At 44.7% G+C, this 12494-nt stretch overlaps 2 protein-coding genes across 3 annotated transcripts; one reads left to right on the plus strand and one right to left on the minus strand.

The window, feature by feature from the left end:
- Positions 1–327: 327 nt before the first annotated feature.
- On the minus strand, positions 328–5904 carry LOC121437965 (ral guanine nucleotide dissociation stimulator-like). Its single transcript, XM_041638114.1, has 5 exons — positions 5690–5904; positions 2381–2694; positions 1780–1827; positions 1116–1324; positions 328–838 (listed from the first exon to the last, which is right to left on the minus strand). The coding sequence occupies exons 2-4, from the start codon at positions 2485–2487 to the stop codon at positions 1126–1128; spliced, it is 354 nt and encodes a 117-aa protein (XP_041494048.1). The 5' UTR covers positions 2488–2694; positions 5690–5904; the 3' UTR covers positions 328–838; positions 1116–1125.
- Positions 5905–5987: 83 nt separating this feature from the next.
- On the plus strand, positions 5988–12098 carry Bcl2l15 (BCL2 like 15). Of its 2 annotated transcripts, none has more exons than XM_041638113.1 (4): positions 5988–6357; positions 7243–7361; positions 9541–9765; positions 10891–12098. In XM_041638113.1, the coding sequence occupies exons 1-4, from the start codon at positions 6213–6215 to the stop codon at positions 10906–10908; spliced, it is 507 nt and encodes a 168-aa protein (XP_041494047.1). In that variant the 5' UTR covers positions 5988–6212; the 3' UTR covers positions 10909–12098. The 2 variants fall into 2 exon arrangements, with proteins under 2 accessions (XP_041494047.1, XP_041494046.1); XM_041638112.1 differs by having other exon boundaries at positions 5999–6357; positions 7240–7361; positions 10891–12095.
- The last annotated feature ends 396 nt before the right edge of the window (positions 12099–12494 follow it).

A 12494-nucleotide genomic window follows, 5' to 3' on the forward strand; every position in this document is an offset into this window, starting at 1 on the left:
AGGTCCCCTTGCTTCTGGGCTAACTGAGTCCTAGGGGTAGTGCAGAAGCACCAGCTCTAGGGATGCAGAGGAAAGAATGGACAGCAGAGAACCTTTTATCTCCTGAATGATCAACAGAGTCAGAAAAGATCAAAGGAGACAAAGGAGGAAGGCAGGGCTCCTTTACGCAGTCTCATTTCTGTCTGAAAGAGCTGTCTGCCCTGAGGTACCTCCTGCCACTAACAGGGCAGGAGTCATTGGTCTCTCCCAGAACCAGTGTCGTCTGCTTGAGGAAGCAGCTAGGCTGTGTACAAGCAAGCTGTGTGAACACCACGACCACAATTTATACAATGAACAACAAACAAGAACCATTTATTAAAACCAATATTAAAACTAACACAAATAGAAAACATCCTTAAGAATAAGAAAACAATGACTCAGGGGAGGGGAAGCTGGCTGGGGTGTCTGGGAGTGCTGCTGGGCTGAAATCAGGGGAGATTCTGTGGGGAACAACAGGACTGGTGCTGTCTGCAGAGCAGAGAGATGAGGGATGCCGAGAGGAGCAAGGGGGCTGGGCCGTTGCCGGGGGAGTTAACTCTCCCAGAAGAACTTGCACTGTCTGATGACAGGGTGAGAGGCTGAGCGGCTGCAGCATCCATGGTTGATGGCAGGAGTGGGGACCCAACTGCTGCTCCAGCTTCACACGTGGCACAGATGTTTCTCATGGGTTTTCCGCTCTCCGGCTTAGTGCACAAGGTGGTTCAGGCTTGAAAGTAGCTGGTTAACAGGCTTTGATGTTGGTCAACAGCCTGGAGGTCTAGATCTGTCCATGTGTGGCTCTCCCTGCAGCTCTGCGGATCTAAGGATGGAGACAGATGTGCTGCTGATACAAGCATCTCTAGAAAGGGAAGGACAGTGGAGGGACAGGAGGGGACCACATGCCCAGGATGAGACCTCTTTCTCAGCCTTTGTAAACACAGGGGAGACCGTGTCTGCCTGGATTCCCAGATGCTATCCTACAAAAGGATATGTGCCCAGGCTAGGGTCCAGTGACTGCTCCTGCAAAGAGGAGCCTCTTAAGGATCCCAAGAGCATTTCAGGTCTAGAACCCACCTCAGAGGGTGTCAAGTAGCTACCTGGGCTTACTCATTCACTATCTTCTGAATCACTGTCCACTTCTGCCTCCAAATTCATATGGATCTCATGGAAACGAACAAGAAGGTCTGAGTTTGGCATGTTCAACATCAGGTAGGTCTTCACCTTCTTAAGAAGGGACAGGTCTGTGGTATTTGAAAAATCCCCAGGGAACTCGTCCATCCATGTGTGCAGGAGGGTACAGATGACGCTGGCAGAAAGGGACAGACAGGACAGTCAGGGACCTGGACTTTTCTTTGTAACCCCTCCCAAGATTCTGTGCATCTGAGTCTACAAGGGAGAAGATCTCCAGCCCTTATGCATATGAGGACAATGAGCAGGGCTGAGAGCTCCATGTGAGCAGGGAGCCCCACCCAGCCCATGTTCAGGCTCTGATGGAGCACAGCTGAGCAAGCCTTCAGGCCAGGACTGAGATGAGGATAGAGTCTCACGGTGGCACAGGAGGCGACAGGCTTTCTGCATATCCGCACTTGTAAGGACCCTGCCCATGCAATTTTTCTGACCCTCCAGGCAATGCTTAGACATCAGTCTGGTAGCAGAAACCAGGAGCATGAGACCTAAGCATCGGCCATCCCTCACCCTTGGTACCCAAGAGAGCCCACCCTGCAGAGCCAAGGCCTTTCTCATGTTGTAAAGCCCACTTACTTCTTTACTTTTTCATCCTCTTCACATTCAGGGCGGAAGTATGCATACCTGCGGGAGACCAGGAAGGAAGTCACCTATAGAGTCTTAGGTCTCCACCTAAAAGACATCTATGGGATCTATTGATTTCCGGAACAGAATCTAAAAGTTCTGTCTGCTCTCGAGTTATCAGTTCACCTGTATTCAGTAGGTGCTTCAAATATGATCGTGCAGTGGGTGATCACAAGTATGTCTACCGAACATCTCAGTGGGCACAGGTGCCCTTGGGTTCCCCTCCATGGGTCTCCACTCAAGACCCATCTCTATTTTGTGCTCCAACAGGAGCTCTAGAATCTCCTTTACAATTGGAGAAGTGATTTGACCAAGATTCCAGAAAAACTGGCCAAGGATAGGGTGCTTCTTGAAGGTGCAGAGGACTCCTACACTCATTAGGGTCTTAGCTGTTCACATGCCAGTTCCTAGGGCACAACCTGCAGGAAGCAACATCTCATATCATGCTGCTGGCTTCTACAAAACTCTAACAACTAAATGGGCTCAGAGAAAGGCAGAGGCTACCCATAAACAAGAGGACCTGAGGCCTCTGAGCTTGGAGGTGGGCACTCACCGCCTGAAGACTACGTTGAGTATCTGCTGGATGGTGGCACACATCGGGTATACGCACAGGAAGGCTATCAGAGAATTACGGTCCCCGTCCTGCACAGCAGTCAACATGCTATCCACCAGCACATCCAGCGTGTTGAAGCAGAACTCCTTTGGCTCATTTGGGGCAAACACCCCTGGCTCCTTTGGATCAGGCTCCTTCACATCCCTTAGACCAGACTCTTCCAGGTCATTTGGGACAGACTCCTTCCTCTCCTCTGGGGCAGTCTTCTTCAGGACAATTGGGGCAGACTCCTTTGGTGCAGGCTCCTTCTCCACCTGAGGAGAGACCAAAGAGGATGATTCAAACAGGCACAGGACTGCAATGTTATGGTTATTATCATTCCACGTTTTCCTGATCCTTTATACTGCCAAACTCCAAGAATGAAATTTGGAAAAACGGAGATTTCAGAGTGGTTACCTGGTCTGAGCGGTCCTGGTCCTGGCTGTCCTGACTCAAGGTTTTTTCTTTCTCACCAAATGGCCAGAGGCAGTGGAGCCAGGAGCAAACCCGGCTTCTCCAGGCACCATCATGGTCTCCATCATGACCTCTAATTTTCTCGTTCTTAACGTCTGAGGCTCCACAAATTGGAAAACAACAGGAGAACATCCTGCTTTCTCTCCTGTCTGACGACAAGTGAGCCTACTGGGCTGTCTCTAGGCAGTTGGCTGCCTGGTTGCAGGGTTCTGCATTGTGATGTCATCATTAAGGAAGTGAGGTCACTCCTGGAGTCCCCTTGCTTGAGTCTTCTCCTTACACGGAGCTTTCCCAAAAGTCTCCTAGGTCCCCCCTCCTCCCAGGTGCACTACTTGACACAGATACAAAGGTGCTTCCTATTCTACTGCTCCCTGGGTACAGGCAGCACCTCGGTTTTGCAATCTGAGCCCCTACTGTTGACCTGCATCTGTACCCTGATTCTAAACTCAACTTTAATTGGCCCAGCACACTGTAAACCCTTGTCATATGCCTTGGTCTAGGTTACTATGTGTGTGTTCTGTGTGAAGTATGAGCACACATCACCTGTATGTGTTGGGTTTTCATGAGGACTAGCATCTACCCCATCTAGGTCCTGCTGAAACTCATGAAGGATCTGGTTCTGTAGAATGATACCCACAAGATCTCCATGCTACAGGATACCCCAGAAGAGCTCTGATGAAGATCCAGTGAGGATGGTGTATTAAAAACCTGAGGCCTTGAGACAGACCAGTGACTCATTGCAATGAACAGTTGCCGATCGAGACCAGTCTCAGCCTCTTCCTATAACCTCCATCAAAGGCTACTCATGCTAGTTTGTTCTTAGTGTGAGATCTAAAGGCCATATCTATAGGAGGTAGCGACTATTCTCAGAGCACCAAAACGAGGCTAAAGTTATACCTTATACTATATGTATGACACACCGGAGCCTCCAGTGACATCGGGATGGATGAAGAGGTGATGGGGAGGCAGGAGAGGAGGAGAAGCAGAGTGTTTTCTGTTTCGCATATAAATTTGGTTCTCTTATGGTTTAGCGGTTTTTGTTGTTTGTTTTTTGTTCTTGCTTTTGTTTGTTTGTTCGCTTACTTTGTTTTGTTTTCTTTTGTGAGGGGGGAGGCAGCAATGAGGGGGAACATGGGGGATTGGGAGGTGGATAGAATAGGGGTGCATGATGTGAAACCGCCAAAGATTCAGTAAAGAAGTTTAAATTTTTTTTTCTCAGTTGGAAACACATTAAGCCCATGGTGCCCTTGAACCTTCCATTTCCCACCCATAGCCTACAGATCAACACCAGCTCAGAAACATGGTGCACTTATGCGGGTCCTGAAAACTGTGTGCGCCTGTCTGATGTTGAAGTTATGAGAACAACTTACTAGTGACTTTCATGGTTAGTTTTTGTCAGCTTGCCACAAACTAGAGTCATCTGGAAAGAGGAAGCTTCAAGAGAGGAATTGCTTCTGTGAGGTGGACCTGTGGGCAGGTCAGTGTTTGATGTGGGAGGGCCCAGTCAGAGTGGAGCATTTGTTAGAATTACTGAACTTGCCTCATCTGTTTTGTAGCAATTCCAGGTATTTCAATCCTATCCTTCTTTTCGTGGCTAATTAGCTTATCATCTTAGTGCTGAATAATCTTGAAAAGCAGGGACGGCCAAATGACCCAAGTATGGAGGCACAGGCCTGCTTTCCCCACAGGAGCATCCCGAAGTGTGTTGGCAATGATCTAACACCCCCAGGACAGGGTGTGTCACACGGCGGAACTGTTCATTTGCAGATGCTCAACCTGCTCAGTGTACTGCTTGTCTGTCAGGATTTCTGTGGACCTCTCAGTCACGCTGATGTGGATGGAACCTGGCTCTTGATATCTCTGGAATGAGGGCACCATGCATTTCTAGTTTGTTCCAGTACTTGTGATGTATCCTTCGTCATTGATGTAGAATTTAAAATTAGGTTCTCTTACTTCTGAAGCTCATACTTAATGAAAATGAAGATTCTGCATTGATATTTTCTGATTAATTTCATGATTAATCATTTTCACATCAAAACATGATTTGATCATTTTGGTCACCTCCTTTTTGTTCATCTGGGTGCTGTCTTGAAGTTTTTTGGAACTGAGAATTTCACTGTTTTTAAAGGCAAGAAGAATTGCCATTTGGTAGGCCGTAACCATAGCTACATGCAGTTTTGCCAAATAGTTCATTTTAACTTCACCTTACAGAGGTTATCTAACCACGTCAGCTTCCTTCCACTGAAATATTGGCTATAAAATAATTTGAACATCTATTCACTTTTTTCTAACTCTTGGGGAATTGCAAATGTGGATGAAGAAGCCTCAGTGAGAGGCCGTGCACCTGCCTGAAGGACATATATGTGGAAACCAACCCCCTCATCTCTCCCCGTGTCTTGGTTTCTGATGAAGGATTGAACTTATTGCTGCCATCAGCACTGACACTCACATCTGTGTCCATCTGATGCAGCTTCCTGGTAAACTCATAACCACAGGCTTGCTTTAATTTATTGATCACAGCTTCTTCAGAATCCATAGACACAGGCAAGTCCTAAATTAGACATTTTGCTAGCATTCTTGCATAGAAAAATGGTTTTATCATCGATATAGTTACAAACAATGATGAAATTGTTGAGTTTGTCCTCCACTTCATTCTGTGTCATACCTTCGCTGGCTCCAGAACACTCCTGTGCAAATGCCAAACCCAATTTTTAAAAAACAAAACAAAATCCTTTGCTTCTCCATAAAGTCTATCTCCAAGTGGTTCAGGACAGGCCACACACAAAGCATCATTACCTGAGAAATGGTCGTTCCGTGTTGCTCTCTCAACTTTATCCGACATAACAATAGCTTTGCCTGTAGTTAGCAAGTTGTTCCATGTTTCAGAGACATTGTGCAAGCTCAGTGTTGAAACGTCTGCAGAAGCAGGGCAAGAGCAAGGGCCGGGGAGGCAGGCAACCCGCAGGCGTGAAGAATGAAGCCTTCTGGCTCAGACGGTGGCCATTGGTGGCTGTCAGCTCCAGGAAGTGTTCTTAAGGAGCTTACTCAAGAGAAGCTTCCTCGGTTCTATTTTAGTTATAGATTGTGTACCTATAAAAGCTATTCATTAATCTTATGTACTGACAAGGGTGTGGTTCAGAGATACGAAACTGAAAATTCTTTGTCTTGGGAGAATTTGTACCTTTCTGAACAATTACTCTTGAGAAAAGTTAGTGGGAAGGAAACCAGGACACATCCAATTAGGATCCGGTAAGAGGTGGGCAGGCGCAACTGGTTTGCCGGGTTCTCCAACCTTCTGCTGAGCTGCAAACCGCTTGTTATGTGGAAAATGTCTAAGATAAAGAACCCCCGGACTTTTGAGGAGCAAACAGAATGTGTTATGAATGGCCTGCTTGAAGACCTTTTGACCCCAACCTTCCATGTGGCTAACCGGAACCTCCTGGATGATGAGGAACCATATTCAGGTAAGGCTCCTGGTCTGGGGTGACTACAGGTAGGTAATACAGTCGGAGTTTGTGCTTTCTGTTTTCTCTTAAGGTTTAGAAGGCCAGCCCTAAATTTTTGGTTACATTTGAAAGATAAGAACTTCTCAATAAAGGAGATGGCCTCACTATAACTACTGAGAACAAGAAATGCTAAAACTGTTTTAAAAACTTGAGGATGTAGTTGAGGCCAGCCTACTCTACAGAGAGTTCCAGAACAGCCAGGGCTACTCGGAGAAACTCTGTCTCAGAAAAGCAAGAATAAGACTTGAGAACGTTTTTCTTCTACCCAGATTCAGGAGACTTCCCATTTCTTCAAGCATAGTGAAGGTATTTTCTCTGTCTTAGGAGAGACTAGTCCCTCTGAATGTGGTTGACAGTTGGGACAGACTGAGGGGCCAATGCCAAAGGCCCTGGGATTTGTCTCTACTGCATGTACTGGCTTTTTTGGGATCCAATTCTCTTTGGATATATACCTTGCTCAACCTGGATGTAGTGGGAAGGACCTTGGACTTCCCACAGGCAGGGTGCTTTGCCCTCTCTTAGGATTGGAGGAGGGTGGGGGAAGGTGTGTGGAGAGAGTGGGAGGGAAGTGGAAGGAGGGAGGAAGTGGGAATTTGGATTTGGTATTTTTTAAGTAATAAAATATAATAATAATGATGATGATGATAATAATAAAAATAAATTTGATGATGTAGTTGAGGCTTGTCTACTCTACAGAGTGAGTTCCAGAACAACTAAGGCTACACAGAAAAACTCTGTCTCAAAAAAACAAGAATAAGACTTGAGAACATTTTTCTTCTACCCAGATTAAAGAGACTTCCCATTCCTTCAAGCATGGTAAAAGTATTTTCTCTGTCTTAGAAGAGGATTTCTCTTTTGATGTGTCTATTATTGTTGACCGCCTTCGAATGCTGGGTGACCAGTTCAATGGAGAACTGGAAGCTTCTGCCAATAACGTCATTGCGGAAACCACTCGAGGACAGGTCAGGGTTTGATTTTTAATATTGTCTGCTGCTTGTTCTATCTCAAACGTAACATTTCACCTTCCTTCCTCCCTTTTTTATTCCTATATATCAGGAGTAGAAATGTTCTGTGAAGATTTTGAGGTTTATAAAGAAGCTATAGAGGGAAATGTGATTGCTAATTCTTTAGACATCAGTAAGAACCCAGCACTATAGAAGGAACTCGTAGGCTTCATTGGAGCCGCCCTTGGTGTGCATACATCATGTTCATAGTTCATTATTCCTGGAAAATAATTATATATATATATTATTATCATTATTTTATGTATGTGTTTATGCTGTGGGGAGGGGGACATGTGTGCCACTACATATCTGTGGAGGTCAAAGGACAATTTTGTGGTGTTTCCCCTTCCACTTCTATGTACGTTTCAGGGATTGAATTCAGGTTACCAGGTTAGTATGACAACTATCTTTAATTCTTGAGCTATCTCGGCAGCCCTATTCTTCATATTTTTAATGCTTAACTTTGCTGGAGTGAGCTTCTCCCTTCATCCGGGGTCCAATAGTGAGATAGAAATATTGGCTAGTTTAAAAGTTCAAGATAAACATTCAAAATAAACCCTTAAAGAAGTCTGCTGGCTTTTCATCAGAACTCTGATTACTGGTGGTAAGTAGCACCTGGACTCTATATGGCTATCAAGACCATCAGACCGTGTTCCAGTACACGCTGCTGATCAAATCAACAACAACTGGTAAGTGCCAGTACTTACCACTTCGCATGGCCACATTTCATGGCTTGATCATTGCGCTCATGAGCTGTTTTTCTTAGAGCGGCCTCTCTGACTCAGCTCATAACTCCATGACAGCAAACATCACCCTGTTTTCCTCCTTTTCATATTCTATCATTGTGTCTTATATGCTATCGGCCTGCAATGTGTGCGCCCTGACTTGACACCACTTAAGCACACAGCGAATGGAAGCATAAAGGAACAAGTAAGAAACGTATTCTGCAAATGCTGAAGCTGGGATTTGAACCCAGACTGGTTCTAGAAGCATGCTTCATTCTTCCTAAAGGACAGTATAGGGGATATGCCTGTGTTATGTTCAGAGAAAACCTTACCGCTGACTGCTGTTCCGAGGCTGTCAAATGTGGGTGGTCACGAGGTTAACTTTTTTTCTTCTGTATTTAGAACAATAACAATACAAAACAATAACAACAACAAGAAAAGAAAAGACATTTGAAACAGTTTCAGGGTCAAGTTGGAAGCATGGTATAGAACAGTGGTTTCAATCTTCCTAATGCTGCGCCCCTTTAATACAGTTCCTAATGTGGTGACCCCCAACCGTAAAATTATTTTCAATATTACTTCCTAAGTGTAATGTTGCTACTGTAAGGAACTGTAATGTAAACATCTGTGTTTTCTGATGGTCTCAAGCAACCCCTGTGAAAGGGTCATTCGACACAACTGCACAAAAGGGCACAACCCATAGGTTGAGAGCTGTGGTATAGAGTTTCTCCAGCCATTTGGGAGTAGCTAGTAGGGCAGTTCCTCCCTCTTTAATACTTTGATACTTCCTTCAAGTAAGAACATTCTTTCGTAAAACCTCAATATAACCACCAAACCCAGGAAACACATATGCACTATGGCATGTGCACACACACATTAAATAAGTAAATACATACAAGAAAAAACAGTAAACAAATAAAAACCCTCAGATATAGGTACCAAATCTATTTCTTTTCCTAGCTTTCTTAGGATTTAACATTCTGCTCTGAGCAGTACTGAGTCCCTTTATACCCCAGTGATCTATGTTGGCCCCACCCAATAGGTTTTGAACCAATTTGTTTGGGAGGGGAAAAAGAAGATATTTTTGTTTGTTTTGACTTTAGGGTTGGCTATACATTTCTAATCATAGAAATAATGCCTTTACAGTCTGACCTGCTCACTCTTGTGTGCTTAATAGCTTTCTTTTAAAGTGTTTTGTTCACCCTATCCAATGGTATCTGAAGGTATGAGCTTGATGAGTTAATGTTTTTCTAATAGTAAAGTAACAAAATGCTAAAGCTAAGAAATTTGTCGATCTGCTCTCCAATATTCCCTCATGCTACGGTGGTCCACTGGTCTCTTCCTGAAGAATTACTTCTTCCAGACCCCAGGGCCATTGGAGTCACACTAACAGAGCCTGTTTCCCTCCTCAGGCAGGAACAATATTTGAGGACACAGTGCGGTCTCTCAGCACGGCCTGGTGTGCTCAGAACTCCACCCTCGCGTTTGAAAGAGCCTTTCTGGCAGTGTCTGTGAAACTTCTTGAATATGTGGTCCAGAAGGCTCCTGAAATGGCAAGAAGGATGGCTAACTGCATGACGGGCATGATCAACGGGAACACAGCCATCCGAGATTTCATCCTGGGGCAGGGAGGATGGGTGAGTTTTTGTTAAGGCCCCCACTTTGCTAGGCATGTGTGCTGTTTTGGTTTTTAACAAGTGAGACTCTTAATTATTAACCTTTTTGTAAGTGGCCATGGAAAAGGGAAACCAAAGTTCAGCCTGTGAGGGTTGGAGCATGCTGCCTGAAATGTTGACCACTGGCTGTAAAGCTAATCTCTAGCACAGATAATCAGCTATAAAGTATATTGACAGTGAGTGCTCATTTCAGCCTGGCCTTACTCTGCTTCCTGATAAACTGCTGAGTCTTTGTTCCTTGACATCTTGAATATGTGTTGAGGAAATTTAGAATAATCTTATGTGTGTGTGTATTTCTTGTTTATTGTTTGTTTTAGAGAGAGAGAGGGGGAGAGAGAGAGAGAGAGAGAGAGAGAGAGAGAGAGAGAGAGAACATAAAGTTGAGTGGGTAGCGATGAGGGACCTGGGCTGAATTGGGGAAGTGGAAAACATGATAAAATATGTTGTGTCAAAAAAGTTGTTTTTCAATAGAAAAAAAATCCAACCGTTTGTCTCATCTATTGTAGACTTGCCCTATAGTGGACAGAAATCTTTTTGTTTGGTTTTTGTTTTTGTTTTTTCACATAGGATTTTTCTTGTAGCCATGACTGTCCTGGAGCTTGCTCTGTAGATCAGGCTGTCCTCAGACTTAGACCTGCATCTGCCTCCAAAGTGCTGGGATTAAAGGCATGTGCCACCACTATTTTTAAAAGTTATATGCCACCTTATTTTTTAAAAAAATAGTGATAGGTAGGTAGATAGATAGATAGACAGACAGACAGATAGATAGATAGATTGATTCATTCTGGTTTCTCCTCTCCCAACTCCTCCAAGATTTCTGCTCCTTCTCATTCACCCACTCAGATTCACATCCTTTCTTGTTTCTGCTCATTAGACAACAAACACTAAGCCTACATACATCCTAATCACTTGTAGGGTTTCTGCTGTCGTAGAGCATCGTAGAGCACTTCTTCCCATTGCTGGGGTCAATAGAAGGCGTAGGAAAAGATGTGGTCGTCCCTGGCAACATCTGCAGATCCTTCCCCAGAGTCTTAGACAGTTCTGAAGGGCCATCTTTTGTACTAAGATTCTCACTGTTCTTCCTAGGAAAACCTGGAGAGCTGAATAAGTGGGGTGGCTCGGACTCAACATCACATCCTCCGATGTTTGCCAATTAAAACATGCTTTCTTCAACTTACCCAGTGCTACGTTTTTACTGATTGCTGACTGTGGGAGCAGGCCAGTCCATCTACAGTGATGTTATACTTTCTGTTTTTACATGAGTTGTAAGAAGAGTTTGTTGAAATAGAGACCTCCTGGCAGTAATTTCTTATTAGTGAAATCTCAAGCCCCAAGGCAGAGCTTTGCTGGAGATAGTTTGAAGGAGGCAGCACATTGTAAACTTTCCCTTCAGGTTTAGCCCTGCCTTTTGTTGAGAATTTTGTCTGCTAGTGATTTTGGAATCTAAAGGTCAGTTTTTAGTTAAAAATCTTATTTCTTCAAGTAAAAGGTTTTCATTCAGATCCATCTTAACTTTCGTGTTTATTTCACCTGAGCAGAATTTATTCAACCATTCTAGAGCCTTGAAGGCATAGTTAGCAGCTTATTCATCTACAATCCTGCTGGAAATATCAAAGAAAGTTACTGTGTTTTCATTGTCAGGATGTGGGAAGTGTTGGCCCACGTGGAGGACCACTGGTCTGCCCCAGCGTGGCTGATGCTAACTGCATACTGTAACAGGGCCCCAGACCTAATTAGGCCCCCAAACTTTAGCACATCTGACTCCATGATGGAAGTGCCATCCAGGCTATAAAATTCAGCACACAGACAGTATCATTGGCCAAAGTAAGAACAAAGGTCTAATTTACCAAAGTTCATGGTTCTGGGAAAGTCTCTAAATGTACTAACCTTGCTTTTTGTCTTCTGTAGTTCCATTGCTAACTAACTGCTCTTGTTAACTGGAGTTTTTCAATCCAGAACATGGTTTTTGTGCTGAAGATCTCACCCTGAGAAAGGCTTAGTGCTAAACTGGGATCCTGACCACCCAGTGTACTCCCTGGCCCACTAATAAAAACTTTCTATTGGTTTAAACCCACATTCAAGCAGTCTTCTCTGGTGGACATCCTACAGCATTTCTGGAGGGTCCACCAAGATCCTCAGAGACCAGATTTTGAGACGCCAGGGGTCTCAGATCTCCTGGGAGCAGGGAAGAGTGCAGTGACCAAGGAGCTCCTAGGGAGTGCACAACCCAAGTTCTAGGCCCTCAGGAGTCTCTTTGATTAATATCTGCCTAACACTTTAGAGGGGTCTGAAACCTTCACCCCAAATCTGGTCTGTCACCTCTGGAGGTGAGTCTGGTTAAGGTGTCCTCTGGTGAGACACATAAGGTCGGACATGGCTGCTGATCCAGTGTCTGTGGTCTGTGTGAGATGTTACATGATTGTGTGGTGGCTACCCCTGGTTGTTTTTATTCTGCGTCTTTCTGCATGTCTTTCTACGTGTTTCTGTCAGTTTTGTTTCTGGTTATTGACCAATGGCTTTCTCTGATGTGAGATACCACTCTGGCTTAAGGCTTGTTCCTCTTCTTGTTGAGGACCTGATTCGTTTTGGCTCTGCCAGGTCACCCCTCCTCCACATACACACAAAAGCAACCCTGCCTGTCCCACTTGTTTCATCACTTGACTTCCAGCCTGTGTGGAGTCAGGAGCAGC

The sequence above is a fragment of the Microtus oregoni genome, unplaced genomic scaffold, assembly GCF_018167655.1.
Source record: "Microtus oregoni isolate MIOR12 unplaced genomic scaffold, Mior012 000054F_ref0000373, whole genome shotgun sequence".
NCBI lineage: Eukaryota > Metazoa > Chordata > Mammalia > Rodentia > Cricetidae > Microtus > Microtus oregoni.